The following is a 17,826-nucleotide window of genomic DNA, read 5'->3' as shown; positions in this document are numbered from 1 at the left end:
GCAACGTCTTCATTTGTTGATGTATGTTGCATAGATGGTAGCAAATGTTGAAGGCATCATGTTGTTAACTATCGTAACAATTACGTGTTGCCTGATGGTTTCTCTGTTTCCAGGTATCATGTGGCACGCAGATAAAAGCATCCATTTCTACCTGGATGGTATGGATATGGGCGTCGCGTGGTACGTGCCTCATTTGAATATATACGCGGTCATAGATCTGTACGCGCAGTGTACGCAGGTAAGTTTCATTTAGAGCTCCCACTTTGAGAAGCAGTTAGTCCGATGCGATACCTATGGCCTTGTCAACATACACCAGCTGAATCTGCCTTTTCATTCACATACTCTCTCTCCTTTATTCCATGTAGCTTTCTATCGCCGTCGTTCGTTTAGCCTCATATGAACAAAGCCTGTTAACTTGACTCTAAAATGATGTAGCGTAACACATCCTTTAGCAGTAGTACTATTTTCGATGTATTTGCTCAAATTTCGGAGGCATTGTGCAGTGACTTCGCTTCATTGTGTCTTCCGCTGCTATCACAGGGAAGTAGGAGATCTGTCTGACTTGATTTCTTCAGCGCCATGCCAACATCACACAACACGCCGTGTAGTTAAATAACATCCTCTCCATCTGGAAGTAAGACGTTAGTCCACAGTGCGGTTTTGAAAAAAACCTTGAAAATCGAAGCTGTTTGAAAAAAATTTCTTGCGTCATTCTTCTGGGCCTATAGGATACGACTACCTTCAGCCCGAAGAGGCCATCAATTATCCTGTGTTTTTTGGTACACATATATTTTTACATTTTAATCCATTTGTACCACCCTGGGTATATATTATCTACCTATTTTATCTTAAGTACTTATTTATTGTTTTTTAATTAAATATGGCGGTTTATTATACACGCTGAATAAATGCGGCCCTCATAATATAACAAATACCTCCAACACCACTTGATGTGGCCATCTCTCAATAGGAGATAGTGGAATGCTTCCAGAATTTAATTTGAAGCACTAATCTGTGCGTATAATACGCGCATATAAAGCTACCTCTCAGTGAATAGGACCTTAAGGAGTCTATACTATACCGCATAGTAAAAACAAGTCATAGGTAATCGATAAAAATAGTTGTAAATGTAGTTGTGCATTCACAGGTGACCATTCTGCGCAATGACGAAAGAACATTTAACTACAACGGGTACCCGCAGGCGGACAACCCCATCCCTGGGCAGACTAGAACCGTTACACCGCCGCTGCCATATTGGTAAACAGTTAAAATTTAAACAAGTCTTTTATTTCTAAACAATATGTTATGTTTTTAAAGTGATAACCCTCACTTCTAGGATTAATACACAAATAAAATTTGTAAACAAAATTTTATGAACGATGCGGGATTCGAATCCTGTACGACCTCCGGCCTCTTTTATTTCTGTCAATGAATCTGTCATCAATCTGTCAGACGCCTTCTGTCTGTATATCAGCAGGCTGTTTCTCCTAAATCGTAATAGTTAGTCGTTTTCTAGCTGCCACAATGGTGGTCAGATATTTATTTGAATCAATATCATAACTGACTTAAACTCCTGGATAACACGTGATTCACAAAATATTTTCATATATCTTTTTCTATAATTTCAAATTGTATTTTTTCTAAAGCAATAATTTAAATGACATGTGTTAATTCTTAACCATTTCTAAGTTGACAGGCATGGTTTGATGAGCACAATAGAGCGTGGTCGTCATTTGATATTAAGTGATTAACGCCGTCATGAAACGCCAGTGAACTTTGCCAGCTATTTCTTACATATTACTATTTCGCAGGAGTTTCTCCGAATATAGTGGTGAAAATATCGAGCTGAAACTCGATTACTCTGTGGCTGTGAGAAAGACCCAGGACCCTACAAACGGTCTCGTCTTCAGCTCGGGACACTTGACTGTTGGAGAAACCTATGAGGTATGACAGATGACGGTTATAATATTGTAAAAATCGGGGATAGCCGAAATCCACCACGTTTTAAGTAACTGTTCGCTTTCGAACTTAGCCGGATTATACCTCGTCATCAATCGCCATTCTGTAATTACTATTATTTCAAACTTATGTCAAATCACTGCACGTTTCATACTAAACTAAATTTAAGTTTTTACTTAGGCACTCCCGCCTCTTATTACGTAGTAGTTACATCCTCTTTGGTAGCTATGACAATCGTGACAGAGTAAGTACTACTGCTAGGTAAAATTGTTGGATTTTGCTAATATTCTAATGGAAACAAATAGTTCTAAATATAAAAATAGTAGAAAACTTTATATAATATAAATACAATGTGCCTGCCAGTAATGTTCACAGAGTTGAGTGAAGGAAGAAAGAAAAATTTGACATACATACCTAAGTTCAGCAGAAGGCGCAAAATTTAGACATTGCAAAAGATTTGAAGAATCTCAAATTAATTTCATACTACGCAATTATTGGCTTGAGCTGGCTATCAACTGTAGAATAAATACATTGATATACAAAATTACGATGCGTATGGGGACGGTTATTGTTAAGTTCTTGAGGTATATAATTCCCTTTTATTAATTTGTGACGTCATAGTGATGCCAGCGATCACTTCACGCAGACTTTAGTTTGACAAGGTTCCTATTCCATCGCGCGTGACTTTAATTTAATTTTACTAATTAATTTAATTTACTACTAAAGGTGAAGATCGACCATTGCAAGCACAGCTACTCTGGAGGCATCCGAATCGGGGTCACGGACATAAACATACTGAACGCACATGTTAACAGAAGTCTGCCGCCGTCGATTGTACACTTGCCGCACTTCACCACGTACATCGACGGTAAGTTGCTATAGTATTACATTTAACAGCTGATTAACCCGACTGACCTTGCCCTGTCCTAGCTACAGATATCTTTATTACGATTTTATAAATTTGTCGAAGCCGAAGTATTAACAAATGTTTCAGCAAATCTCATGTTGTCCCTGTGGTTTAGAAATGAGAGATGCACTAATGTCATGCAAAAAGTTGTACAATCATCTCATTTTTGTTCGTGAGTTAAAAAGCAAAGCGTTAGTGATGAAGTAATGACCACTCTCTAGCTTCCCACAATACTTGTATTTTCATTTAAATTAATTCCAATTGAAATAAATCATTTCATTTTCATGTATTTAGATTTAACTGCTATTTATGTCGGGTATTTAGTACTCTGTGAATGCTTCAAGGGTATAGAGCCATACGCTATTTTATTCACACTCAGTATTTTGGCACTATAATTCATTTTTCCTTAAACCCATCATCTGCAGCAAATACCACATCCGAGTCAGTAAATGTAACTAAACAGCCTACTTTTCACTGTGACAATTATTCTTTGACTTCTGTCTAAACTAAGTCTCCCTGAAAATGAAACATAGTCTTAGACAAATACCTAATGCTGTGTTTTTAAATAACCGAAAAGTTTTAAATACAAATATTTATACATATGAATTTTAACCGTTTAAAGAGTAATGGATGTGTAGCATGACTTACCACCTGGGTGTGTGGCGTTTCTTTATGGTATTCAAGGAATTTTATTTCTCGTACTATGACTCTAAGGATTGAACTTTCTTGCGTGGACTTTCCAAGACAATACGACATAGAGCTACATAAAAGCCGTGTGAAACCATCTGAAGGCCGTGACAGCTGATATGATTCCTCTGATGTTGCCACAGAGTGTATGTTGTCTTACCGTCAGGCGACACGTGTGCTAGTTTGACCTCGAAAGCTTTGAGTAATTCAAGTATTAAATTTTATAACAGGTAGGTATATGAAGACCACTAATGCCTGTTCCCGCGAGCACGAACTGCGCGCAGTGACACCCTCGTTCGAGTGGCTGCGGCCTGGAGACCGCGTTGGTCTTAAGAAGACTGCGGACGGCCAAGTCCTCGTCTACTACAACTCCGAACTGCTCGACACCGCCTTCGAGAAGGTTCCCGATGTATGTACATCTCATATTTTTAATCAACTATATATATTTCCCCCGACACATGACACGTTTTGCATTACGATTCGCCTTACATCGTTTTGTATTGCGATGTCGACGCTTAATATCACTTAAATGCTTTTTTTTAAATGAAATAAGGGACCAGACGAGCAAGACGCTCAGCTGATGGTAATTGATACGCCCTACCCATAACAATGCAGTGCCGCACAGGATTCTTGAAAAATCCAATAATTCTGAGCGTGAGCTTGAGACATAAGATGTTAAGTCTCATTTGCCCAGTAATTTCACTAGTTACGGTGCCGTTCAGACCAAAACAGTAATGTTTACACATTATTGCTTCACAGCAGAAATAGGCGCCGTTGTGGTACCCATAATCTGGCCGGCTTCCTGTGCAAAGGAGCCTCTAACTGGTACTTCTGTACTTCCATAAAAAACATTTCTTATGAATTGTTAATATTATGTCGGTTCTCTCAACACATGCAGGTCTTTGAATAGGTGGTAATAATAAAAAATGTTTTTGAAAATTCATAAGTGTTATTAAATTACTTCTAGGCTAAATATTATTTGAATTTGACTTAAAGTATTACAACGGCAGAAGCCATTAAGGTAACCATTTTTACTTCACCAGGTCTAAGTAACGTTCACAACATAACTAAAACTAGCTGATGGCTAAAGAGATAAAAGCTTTTTAGAACAATATCGTATTCAAATTTAAATGACTACAATGTATTATTGATTAAGTTCCTGAAGAGGTCATTTGATGATAAAAGATTACCGCTCCCATTGGTCTCCTGTAACACGGAGAATTTAGAGAGCATTCATACCCCTTGATGAGTGCTGTACATACCTATACACTTCACCATAACTATATACATGGAATATATCTTAGTTAAGAAAATGACATTAAGACAAATTAATTAATAAATTGTTTCACAGAAAGTGTACGTAGTGATAGAATTGTATGGCTGCGTTTCTAAAATACAAGCAGTAAAGCGAGAAATAACCGTCGTGCCACAAACAAGTAAGTATTGTTTAATTTTATTTATGGTAAAGGACACAAACACGAGCGTACGGGTCACCTGGTGTTAAGTGATCACCGCCGCCCACGTTCCCTTGCAACATCATAGGAATCACAGGAGCGTTGCCGGCCTTTAAGGAAGGTGTACGCGCTTTTTTTTAATGTCGTATCGTGCCAGAAAGTCCCCGGTAGTTGAAGGCATGTTACATTAATTTCATTAAATGTATTAAAATTATAAATATATTGGCATATGGTCGGGTTACGAATTACAGTACCTATAGTAGATGAGGGTACTATCTAACGGGGAATCGCCCTCATCAGCGGCTGATATAGAGTAGGTATGATCGAGCCATGTGCATTCGTCAGCCCCGAAATTCTGTATATAAGCGACTGTCGTGTAGATTGTTTTATTACCAACAAATACTCATGTATAACTTGTTAACAGTGGCAAATTTAATTTTTAAGTGTTTTATTATTATTCACAAAAGCAAATTGCTATAATTGTCATTTATTCATATTTGTGATGAATATGGCAGTGAAAGTGTGAAACAACATTAAAAAATTAATAAGTGAATACTTATCAATCTTAAGACAGAGACGGTGAATGAAATTGTTGATGACTACTATATACACACTTTTACGTATAAAATACACATATTATAAAACGAAGTCCTCGGCCGCGTCTGTTTGTTCGCGATAAATTAGAAAACTACTGCACCGATTTTCATGCTGTTTTCACCAATGGGTAGCGTGGTTCTCGAGGTAGGTTTAAGTATAAAATTAGTTAAGTTTTTGTATACGTATTCGTACACATCAACGATAGTAGTTGGAGATGTCGGAAAAAACGGAGATGTCGGTGTCTGTGTGGGACCTTTCAACGAAAATCCTTTGAGATATAACAAAATAACGTATGTCTACAGAAGTTGAGAGTCCATGGTGGCATATGTCTATCTCTCACAATATACAATATCCATTTTAACACTTTAAAAATGTGGCAAAATATGTTTCTATTTCTACTCATTAACTCTGATGACACTTTTCCGATGGCTTTGACTACATTTACGTTGACAAACTTACGTTGGAAACAGGGTCCGTCGGGTCAGCTAGTAAAATGTAAATTATTAAAATCAACAGAAATTGTTGTACCCGAGTTTGATCCTCAACAAAAAATAGAAATATTTTCTTAAATATAGACTAAGTGTTAATGTTGTTGGTAATGCATTCATCATTCATCTTTTGTATTAGTCCGGAACTCGTCGCTCACTCCTCCGGCGACAGATGCGGAGGAACACGAGCGGTCGGAGGAAACTTCTGTTTCAACAAGCTCCGTGCACCACACAGAGAGGAGGCGACGCTCGCTGCCGCTAACGTTCCACGGAGTGCACGGCACTAACATTAGATTATGTAGCTCGGGTAAGTTCGCAATACATTCACTCGATAGTTTAACTATTTTTATAAAAATATTATTTCAAACCCTGCAAAATATTTTGTTGTGGTCCTTTAACCAATAGGTGCCAGGGTACCTATTGGTAAAAGGTGCCTGCTATTACAGGTACTTCTCTGCTGCCTGGTTTAACTATAAAAAGGATAAGAATTAGGAAGGAAAAAGGATTGAGCGGAGTGTCTTTCAGAGTAAAAGTCTGAGTTCTGAGTCGTGTTGCCTGGCTTTTAATCCCTTAGGTCTGTTACTGTGGAATTCTTATTTAAGATTTCGGTTTGGCAGACTAAGAGAAATAATATATATTGTTACGAGCTAGGGGTTCGGGGATGGATATTAAAGAATGCAAGAGAGATTAAGATTAATTACGCACTGAAGAAAATAGACTGTTAACGCTTACACAAAACACTAATACTATTTACTCTAAATGACATATACTTTACACTCACTCAATAATTTTTAACTTGTCACAATATTCTCACTTTTATCTTCGGATGTTCGATCTTTCATCTTTTTCCATACCGTCGTAGATTTCTTGAAAGTTCGTTAGCTCAACCTCTAGAGAGTTCTAATCATGGAAGATTTTTCTATCTTTCCAGACAATATTCCGTCTAGAAAGTTGGTATCTTATTTCTCTGTGTCACGTTCATCATGCCGTCCTTGTCATGTATTCTAGACCTTTATTCAAGAATGTTCTTTTACCAAAGGGGTTTATCAGTCCCGAAAATGCCAGAAAATGGATTACCTGACAATTGTACCAAGTATCTAGTCTTACTGCTTAGTACTGTCTGAAATACTGTTGCAACTTCCTGGCAACAATGGGTTATTTTCAATTTTCTAGTATGTGTTAGAACCTCTGTTGAAATGGCCTGAAATCAAGTTTCAGCTTGTTGAAAACGCCTCGAAGATCAAATCATTATGTACAAAAATAGTACTATAACAATTTTTTATATTCCAGACACAGTCGCGATACGGACGGCGGGCTATAACGATGCCATCGCAATCGTAAATCAGCCGCTGGCTCGAGGACACAGCTGCCGGGTAACACTTAAATTATTTCTTCTGTACACCTAATTTTTAATGAATACGGCCCCGAGTTCAAGTCCTTTTGAGTCTAACTAATAGTCTAAAAACTAAAACAAAAGTTCTTAGACGGCCAGGCTGGCTCAGTTCGATTTGTTAAAGTTTACACGATTTTCCTTCACCCCGGCAGCGTTCAATAAGCATACCTGTGAATTAGTATATCATGGGATAGAACGGCCACTACTTTACTACAATTACCGCCTGGACAACCTTTTAGTTAACGTTAGACTCGGTGCTTCTACGTAAAAATATGAATTTCGTTTTTGCAGTTCCGCATAGACAGAGTGGATGAGGAGTGGATGGGCAGCCTGGCCATTGGTGCGCTCGTCAGCTTGCCCAAGGAGGAACTCCCTAAAAGCGCCCTACAATTAGAGGTTGAATCCTGGGTTCTATCCAACCAACTGCTCTACGATGGATCTTATGTGAGTTTTTTGACTTTGATCTTATCTCATTTATTATTCATACAATTATTAATAATATGTTTATCAAGCTTTTAAATTATCAGTATGTAGAGAGCCAGTGGCTTCATCATGAAAACATCATGCTGCGGGCAGGCATTTTTGCACCAAAACTAACAAAATGGTCATAAAACTCATCAGGAAGGAAAAGAGACAAACAAAAACTAATATTATCAATAAAATATCCCTTCGTTCTTATGCGTTCGTGAATTATATTGAGAAATAGTTTTAGTATTTGACTCATAGTGATCAAGTGGCCAGAGTCAAAAATAGCACTACGAGGCCATCAATATTTTCTTCCTACATAAGTTTAAGTATCTCCATGTGAACATCATCTGGGCCCACTGATTTTCCAGTTTTAATTTTTCTTAAAGCCTTTGTAACTTCGTCCTTCAGGATAGAGTACCCATCACTCAAATCATAGGGTTCAGTTAAACTTCGTGAATCATTGGCGAACATTCACGAGATGTTCTTACCACTGTTTTTCCTTTGTTATATCCGGGATTGGGGTATTTTGTTTGTTTATAAGTTTGTGTGTAGTCTTTTTATAGCTAATAAAATATTTTAATTCCCTATGTAGATTAAATCATTTTAAGCATATAAGTCTTACACAAATTGGCCCTTCCTGTGATACCTAGCATCGCGGGCATTCGCGCCGAATAGCTCTTATCGATCTCCGTGTACATGGTTTCATCAGAGTGCTTGTAGAGTTTCCTTTCCTCATACTGTATGCAAATTTTCGTTCTCCTATACTATATGGAAATTAAGATTACAATATTGAAATAAATATTCAGGATCGGTTGAAAAATCACATTAAAACGTGAGTTCAATGTGAGAGTAAAATTAATAATCGGATAATGAAATCATTGTAAATAATTTTTGAATTGATTTGAATTTTTTTAATGTTCTACATGAGCTAGGCGTCCCGTGAAGGCTCACCCTGTTTAAAAAGCTTCACGAATTGTATCTAATTCTGCTGCAGATACGAGCTCCAATGGTACTGGATCTAGAGGAGGTTAGAGAGCAGTCGGTGATCACGCTGCACTTCAGATTCAGCAACGACCTGGTGGTAGAACTAAACGGCACCGTTCTGGCCACCCTCGCCACAGTGCCACTCCATCTCAACCACGTCTATCCGGTGGTAGATCTATACGGGAGAGTATGCCAGGTATGATAATTGATTAGTTTCACAAAAAGTACTTATTCTAATTTATAAACAAATAAATACAATACAATAAAGTTTAGTATGTACGCCAGATAAAGGGGAATATCAGGTAGTTTTTTATATCACTAGAAACTATAAGCTTAAATGCCTAGAAATATACTAAGTGAACGCACAAAAAACATGGCAGCATTTCTGACCCTTTAAAATAGCGGAACTAAAACTATCCCGTAGCAGGCAGGGCTTAGAACCTTCCGGCTCACGGATCATTTCGGTTAGATGAGTACGATCTTATCCTGGTCGGATGGTATTTAAAAACAGATGTAACAAGGATTTAAAATAGATTCATGTGTTTATAATAAAGTGGTGTGGAAATCATACGCATCGTCGTCCCAAAGGTAATTGAATGAGTCTTCACTTATAAGTTGACCAATTACTTAAAAATTCAATAAATATTTTTGAAGGATTAGAAAGTAATAATAATCTGAGTTTGAAGTGTTTGTAGGTGTTTATATTCAAATGCATGTTGCAAAAAAATTATCCAGTCTTTGGCTACCATTAAATGTGAAAGTGTGTTTTCGGAAGGATTTTCTGATATAACAATGGCTGGGAACGTAATATACATTATTACGATTGTATAAATACTTTCTCTCGACATTCAAAAATCTATTACTTACAAAATACATTATTTTACCTCAATTTCGGTATTTAAATCGTGTGTAGTTCTTTATTTTTTATCTTATCATTACACCCGAAACAGTGAATCATTAAAATAATTTGTTATATAATATGCTAAATACTTAACCGTCGCCATGGCGACCCGATACTGGTCACCCGCCAGTTCGGAGAGTATGTGCTGATTTCCACATATTTCCAAGCTTATTAGTATTTAATTTTGTTTCACAAGAAGTGATTTTTATAGCTCTATCTGTTAGGAAATTTGATTTACTATTTAATAAAAATAAAAGTGACTTTATGACCATAACTGTTTTTGTGGTAATGATAAAGTTATAAAGGTAAGGTACTAAAATAGTACCAATCTCATGTTTGTTGATTTATTAATGTTTTCTCTGTAATGAACAAAGCCACGGGTCTGATGTTAATATTACAATTAGCCCGACTTCGGAGCCAATTTCAATTCAAGGTCTCATGTTTTTTTTGTACCTGCTTGGGCATGCCATAAAAAGTGCTATGTATACAAATAGACTTTGTGAATAATTTTTGTATCACGACATACTTTTTGAGAGTTGTATGTCATACATAAGTGATATTTTTAGCTGTAAATAATATTATTTGCTATTTGGATTTGTTTTATTTAATAAATATACTTAAAGTAATACAAAATCATCCATTATTTTTCTTTCTTCCTTACTGCCTTACATGGATCACAGTTAATCGTTAATTTTTACTGTTAAGACGATTTTTAGTATACCAATTTCAAGATAATTTGTTGTAGATTCTATCACATCCTAATATTGACCTAGATTTAATTATGAATAACTCTTTTTTATGCATTGATCGTTTACGGTATCGTGACTTAACTGTGTTAACTTTTGGCGCTAATAATCAACGGTAGATAATATAACAAGACTGATTCCATGTTTTATATGCGTTCACTTGTTAAAATAAAATAAAGCGAGTAATTTTGATGTAACGATATATTTCGTTTCCGTATTACTTGAGTATTTTATACGGTGTGAAATAGCTGTATAGGTCACGCGCCAGTAAGAGTGAGTGTAGTGTATAGTGACGTGAGAACGGTCAAATAAATATTTTAGAAACAATACGTCAAATTCGAAATTATCTTTAATTATCTTATTTTATTTATAATTTAGGTTATATTGTAGTTTTTAGTAGAGCTTGTAATATGAAACAACCTTTATTTTTATTTTTTAGATATCAATACTACTCCATCCCTACTCCATAATTACTGGCATTTCACTCGACTTACCTGCGATAGCAGAGAGCAGAACTGGAGAATCCCTGGCTGAGCTAGATGAACAGAAGAGCAAGACTCCTGAATTAAGACATGCAAAAAGATCACTCAGTCAGGAATGTCTTATCGAAAGTTACATTACGTGTGATCCAGGGCCGAGCAGAGCGTCACCGTATAAAACGAAGAAGGCCGTAAGTGCCCCACCAATGGCTATGATGCATCAGAGTCTCATAGTAACTCCGACTTGCCAAAACAGAGAGATGGAATACAGATGCGTTAAGAAGAGTCACACGGCTCATGACTTTTCGATAAACGACTCGAACAGCAATGCAGATTATGATACGAATATCGAACAAAACGACAGATACCCAGAAGCGCATGATGTGGACCTTGATAATGAAATAATAGATGGGTTGACACTGGAGAGTGGCAACTTGCCCGACCTTACAGAGGAACAGTCGTCATCTATCGACGAGTCGATACGGCGTGATGATGCAGACGCCTTGACTGCGGAGAACTTGACTTACCTGAAACGATTGTTAAGCTTGGAATATGGTGAGGCCAGCTTGGAGTCGGAGTGGGAGGCATCCGGCGAGGGTTGTGAACATCTACATTTGGTGCTGAAGTACTGGAACTATCTTGTGGGGCCATACCCTGAGCTGAGGAGGGCTGTCTCGTGGGGACAAGTCGTTTGCCATTGTCCTAAGTGCGCGCCGGATTCAGAATCGATTTACGCCGGTAACCTTGTTTTACACGCATACATATAACCTTGTCGTTTACGTCCACGGTACTGATTCGGTGCTTGCCATCCACTCATTGTATTTTTATTATTGTGTATATATTTACTCCTGGTACTCTTGACCTGGTTCTTATTCAATGCATCCCTAGTCTGATCATGTAATTTGCGCCTAGCTTAACTTTTTCTAACCCTTACATTCAAAGCGTACTGGTCACCTGATATATGATATATGATGAATACACCACAGTAATCTTAGGAGCGCTAGGGGTTTTTGAATTTCAAGTGAAAACTCCAGACATTTCTTTACATTAATTCCAGTATATATGTCCGATTTGTTCGATGACTTTTTACCTTCTTGTAGGCAGTGACGTGATTTACAAATGGGTTTAAATTGTTTTGTGGTCAATGGTCTTGTTCACTTTAGGTATGTCGTAACTACTGATATGCCGATATTGCTCCAAGTTTTCAAGAATGAAGTCTATTTTACGTGTGACAGGGCGACCAAAACGAGTTTCATCTTTGACATCAAAACTCCCGGATTGAAAATGCTTAAACCACCTTTTTGCCAATCTTATTGACAATGCATTAGGTACATTTTTTGAACTTGAACAATGCTTGTGTTGACAGTTAGGTATTTTTTTAAACCGAGAAGAAAAAGAGCGTTCCTATAAGTTTTACATTCGTCGGTCTGACCCTATTTTCCGATGAAGATCTGTTCAGTCGGGAGGTTTTTTACGTTTTTAATCAAAAATATAATATTTTTATTCACATAAAATAATTAGTTATACAGGTTATTAAAAGTTTAGTTTTCTTAAATTAAATAAAATTTGTCTTTTTAGACTTAGATATCTTTCAGTATATCTTTTTGGTATATGTAGTGTAAGCGGATATCAAGATATATTTGTATGACATGTTTTCTCAAATTTTAAATGTGGTTAAATCCAAAAAACTTGAATACTTTAGTGGTGTAATATAAATATGCTTATTTGGTTTGTTAATTTCTTCACATCTCTCTCTTATGAATAAGTATCAATTATCACTAGGTAACGATACTTCTGTGATAACGTGTAAATAGCACTAGTATGTAATTGTTCACGTTCTTGTAAGCCGTTATAACACAAAATACAATATCCAATCATTCTTCATTAGGCAAAATTAATAAAAAAACAACCAACTTTAAAAACACTATTCCAAAACAATAGATATAATATGCACTAAAAAGTATAAAAGTAATTGCGTATTTGTATACAATCTAATTAATAAATCTAGGAACGATTATTGCTAATTTTGAATCGGTGTACTCCCGCCGCGGCCCCGCTTTTGCTGCTCGCCTCCTCACGTCGCGTGTCCGACTCAAGCACATCTCACCTATAACTATGTATGTAGTTACAGACCTACCTTGGCTGACACCGACTCCAAAAATAACAATAATCGTTACTAGAATTAGATTTATTTATTAGATTGTATTAAAATACTCAATTATTTTTATACTTTTTAATGCATACTATAGCTATTGTTTTGGAATAGTATTTTTGAGGTCGGTTTTTATTTTAGTGAATCTGAACTACATTAACTAATAATGTGTCTCAATTTGTGTAGATCATTGCAATATTATTACAGATTGTTAGAAATTCTGCCACAGATCGCACCCTTACTGTAAGTCCTTAAAGAGTTCCATTGATCATCATATTTTACTACGACAATTACTTGACCAAAACGACGTTACGGTAGGTGACTCAAATATCCGGATAGCATAAAAAAGATTCGGCCTAGTATCGTTGATCCTAAGAATTGAAGAGTTCCGTTACTCTGTCATGGATCCCAGAAGCAGAACCTAATCAAACTATCACCAAACTACCTTTAAAGTATATCCTTGCAATAAAAAAACGAAGTATCGAAATCTTTTGGCGCGATTTTGAGTTATTTACCTACTTATAGCAAATTTAACACTTTTATGGTTTTCTCATGGCCGCCAATGTCAAATCTGGACCAAATTGCAGGAAGCACCAACTTTCAATTAAAAAATAAAAGAAAAATTATCAAAATAGATTCACCCAGTCCAAAGTTCTGAGGTAACAAATATACCGACGAATTGAGAACCTCCTCCTTTTTTAAAGACGGTTAAAAAGAGCGAATATTGTTTTTTCATTTCTGACTGTGTCCTTTCATCTGTCCCATTCTGACAAGCGGCTGACAATTGTCATTAATTGTACCATATTTAATGAAAAAATTATCGTTAAATTAAATTACTTACGCTCTTTGCATATCAATCTTATATAAATAAAATAACCTTATCGATGATAAGTCACACAATCTTTTTTTAAGTCGTTAATGTATTATGTAAGGACTTTAAATAGCACACATAGGCTTGTTGATTGACACACAGTTGACACACGATTAATAATAATAATAATAATAATAAAATTTATTGCCTTGAACTTAATTTAAGTATACAATATCAGCTTATTACAAAACATACATTAAGACAAAAGGGATTAAGTAGGCTCAGCTTATGCTGCCTGAAATAATATTTTCATGCAGCGCTGGTTTTCAGCCATTCCCATCTCCCTAAGGTGTAAGGTGGGATACATAGTAAATAATTAAGAAGAAAAGTGTGCTTACATTGTCTTTAAACACACTTTTGCCGTTCCGTTATCAGACTGCGAATGATATGTCCACATGTATAGAACGTCATTGGTATTAAAGATACATTTCTTTGGAAATTCGATGTTTCGGTGGACTATAGTCGGCAGAAAAGATTATAGGACAAGTACGGATCTCCACTCTAATTGAGGTATATGAGAGATAGCTTGGAGGAAGTCTGTGGATTTAGTTAGATTTAGTAAATGGAATTTAGATTGGACTTCATGAGCACAGCCCATTCCGCTTGGGCACTGCCGTCATGAGTTTCGGATATGAGTGCTTCGTAAATTTTGTTACCTGTGAGTATGGTTTCAAGCTCGTGAATGTTTTAGGAGAAACCCTTAATGTTCCATAACTCGTAGCGCAATCATTTTGTAACTAATTTGGTGATTACTGTCGTGAATAGAGTACTTATCTGTTGAAGAAGAATGTGTCATTTTGCTCTTAAAAACGGAAATTCAATTTTTGAGGGTTTTGGTGGTTTTCTCCACTAGCATATTCAGCGTATACTTTTGTTTTCGTTGGGTGATTGTCCAGTCGAGGGTTTGGGACCACCATTCTAGGTCTGTGACCTGCTCAACCCCAATATTTGCATACTATTACGAAATTGTACTTGAGACGTCGCTTTTTCAAATCTAAACAATCTACTTTTTGATAGATCTGACTTCTGGGATCAGTTACACAAATTAAATTTGCAAACAAGATTTATGAACGATGCGGGACTCGAACCCGCGATCGTGAGCAGGTAATCAACTGTAAAGTAGATCCTGTAGATGAAGCCATAATCTGAGAGTTGAACCATACATATCAAGATTAATGAACGTTACATCACTCGAACGGTTGGCTCAGTGGAAGAGCGCTCGCATGGAACGCCACAGCTCTCGGGTTCGAATCTCGCATCATTCATAAATTTTGTTGACAGGCTTAATAGTATATGTGTATGAATGATTGCGAAACTGAAGTGGCAGTGGGCAGGGCACATAGCTCGGCGAACAGATGGTCGTTGGGGCAGTAAGGTCCTCGAAAGACGACCAAGTACCGGAAAGCGTATTGTTAGTAGGCCCCCCACAAGATGGAACGACGATCTGGTCAAGATCGCCGGAGTACGTTCTATGAGGGCAGTGCAGGACACATCGTCTCGTGGAGATCTTTGGGGGACGCCTTTGTCCAGCAGTGGACGTCTTCCGCATGAAATGATGATGAATATTTGTGTTGGTGTAGGTTGGGTGCGCTTCGAGCGTATCGACGGTGTGGGTGCGGCTCGGCGAGGGTTCTGGCAAGTCTCGCGCGTGGTGCTCATGGCAGCCAAGACTTCGACCGCATCACGACCCGTGCGACCCGCGAATTTAGCCTCCGTGCCCTCTGCGGCCAACCCCGCCGGGTAAGACCATTATGTTAAGTGCACCTTATAGTGATAGTGCACCAGATGCCGGCTAGATTATGGGTACCACAACGGCGCCTATGATTGCCGTGAAGCAGTAATGTGTAAGCATTACTGTGTTTCGGTCTGAAGGGCGCCGTAGCTAGTGAAATTACTGGGTAAATGAGACTTCACATCTTATGTCTCAAGGTGACGAACGCAGTTGTAGTGCCGCTCAGAATTTTTGGGGTTTTTTCAAGAATCCTGAGCAGCACTGCATTGTAATGGGCAGGCGTATCAATTACCAGATTTCTTAGATCACGTTTACGTCTAGATAGACTATGACAGCTGTGAAAACGTCGAAAAAAAAAATGAGTTTAGAAGTAACCTCTATTTTGAGCAATGCACGCACACCAACACAAAGTGTCATACAAATCGCGAGCATAAGGCATAGCTTGTCACGCACACTGAACTCATATTTCTGGCCTGTTTTTATCAGTTGTCTAACAGCAAGATACTCTATCTAGACATATAAATTAGCTAAGGAAAGATTGATATAACCTACATGTGTGATCTGAATGTGTGTTAGCTTAGCCATGAATCAATGAAATTCTTTAATCCTCTCAAGTTTATAAATAAAACTCATTTAACGATGTGTCTAATATTTCAAGTACCCACTATTAACCATTTGATTGTGTTGTATTCTTATAGTCTCTAACTTAATTTCAGATGGATGGACGAAGAAGGAAAACCGCACCACACAGAATTGGCTCTCGAAATTGATATTGAGTTTGTATTAGTTCCTTTTTGTTTTGTAGACGGTATAAATATTGTTATAATTTAGTACTACACAAAAATCACATTCTAGGTTTTATTTGTTTGTATTTATCTGCTGCACCTTTATATCAAATTATTGTAAGTAATTCATTCTATTTCAAATCAATTTTCTTAATTAAGGCGACACTAAATGCCAGCGACCTTGAGCGATATGAATTCACGGCTGCCGGCCCGCCATCTATATAACAAAGCCAATATTTTCAAAATTCTTGCGTGGAAAACAGTTTATATGCTTACAATCCTCGTTATTCACTTCTGATCTGAATAAATGAACCTACACAAAAAAGTACAAGCTATAAGTATAACTTTTCTGAGAGAAGTACCAAAAAAATGCGACACGCCATGCCAAAAAACCTGTTTAACTTCAAAGAAAAGTGGTAGTTCAAAAAGGCTCGGCAGTGTTAACTATAACCAACAGTAAGCATAAGCAACCTACAAATAAGACTTAAGGATATGTGTAACAGGATCAAATAGTGTTCATAGCTCGAAATGCTATACTTTCACCCACAAAACTTGTCTAAACACACCATGTTTGCGTGTTTTCTGCTTACTCTTCGCCTTAATGATACAAATGGGTACCAAATTGAATTTGAAAACAAAATTTATGAACAATTTGGGACTCGCAACAGCGCCCTCTCGCGTTCCGTGCGAGAGCTCTTCCACTGAGCGAACCGTTCGAGTGACGTTACGCTCATAAATCTTATATGTCTTGTTCAACTCTCAGGTTGTGGCTACATCTACAGTAAAGTAGATTACAGTTGTGTCATTGTGTGTCTTCTACCGCATTTATCACGGGGAGTGTTCCGAAGAGCTGTTTCACCTGATTCCTGCCGCCGAATTCCACCTTCGCACGACACGCCACAAGTTAGGATATCATCCCCACCATCTGGATGTGTGGCGGTCCTCCACAGTGCGGTTTTCAAGGAGCTTTCTTCCTCGTACTACAAAGCTGTGGAAAGTGCTTCCTTGTGCGGTGTTTCCGGGACGATACGACATGGGTACCTTAAAAAAAGCGCGTACTCCTTCCGTAAAGGCCGGCAATGCTCCTGTGATTCCTCTGGTGTTGCAAGAGATTGTGGGCGGCGGTGATCACTTAACAACAAGTGCCCGTACTCTCGTTTGTCCTCCTATTCCATAAAAAAAGGAAGATTTGTAATATAATGGCGTACAGACAAAGCGTATGA

The 17,826-nt window shown here is 37.5% G+C and overlaps 1 protein-coding gene across 2 annotated transcripts in view; it reads left to right on the top strand.

Annotated features, from left to right (window-relative positions):
* Window positions 1-17,826, top strand: part of LOC126978802 (neuralized-like protein 4) — a 60,777-nt gene that overhangs the window by 40,250 nt on the left and 2,701 nt on the right. For both annotated transcript variants that reach the window (XM_050827879.1, XM_050827881.1), the window contains 13 exons: window positions 114-238; window positions 1,148-1,257; window positions 1,812-1,944; window positions 2,686-2,827; window positions 3,784-3,962; window positions 4,905-4,989; window positions 6,232-6,399; window positions 7,383-7,465; window positions 7,777-7,929; window positions 8,948-9,133; window positions 11,024-11,801; window positions 15,667-15,826; window positions 16,535-16,594. In XM_050827879.1, coding sequence (XP_050683836.1) covers window positions 114-238; window positions 1,148-1,257; window positions 1,812-1,944; window positions 2,686-2,827; window positions 3,784-3,962; window positions 4,905-4,989; window positions 6,232-6,399; window positions 7,383-7,465; window positions 7,777-7,929; window positions 8,948-9,133; window positions 11,024-11,801; window positions 15,667-15,826; window positions 16,535-16,594 — 2,362 coding nt within the window. The remainder of the gene's footprint in view (window positions 1-113; window positions 239-1,147; window positions 1,258-1,811; window positions 1,945-2,685; window positions 2,828-3,783; window positions 3,963-4,904; window positions 4,990-6,231; window positions 6,400-7,382; window positions 7,466-7,776; window positions 7,930-8,947; window positions 9,134-11,023; window positions 11,802-15,666; window positions 15,827-16,534; window positions 16,595-17,826) is intronic.

The sequence above is a fragment of the Leptidea sinapis genome, chromosome Z, assembly GCF_905404315.1.
Source record: "Leptidea sinapis chromosome Z, ilLepSina1.1, whole genome shotgun sequence".
Taxonomy (NCBI): domain Eukaryota; kingdom Metazoa; phylum Arthropoda; class Insecta; order Lepidoptera; family Pieridae; genus Leptidea; species Leptidea sinapis.
The sequence above is the reverse complement of the archived record's forward strand: the minus strand, read 5'-3'. Positions and strand labels throughout refer to the sequence as shown.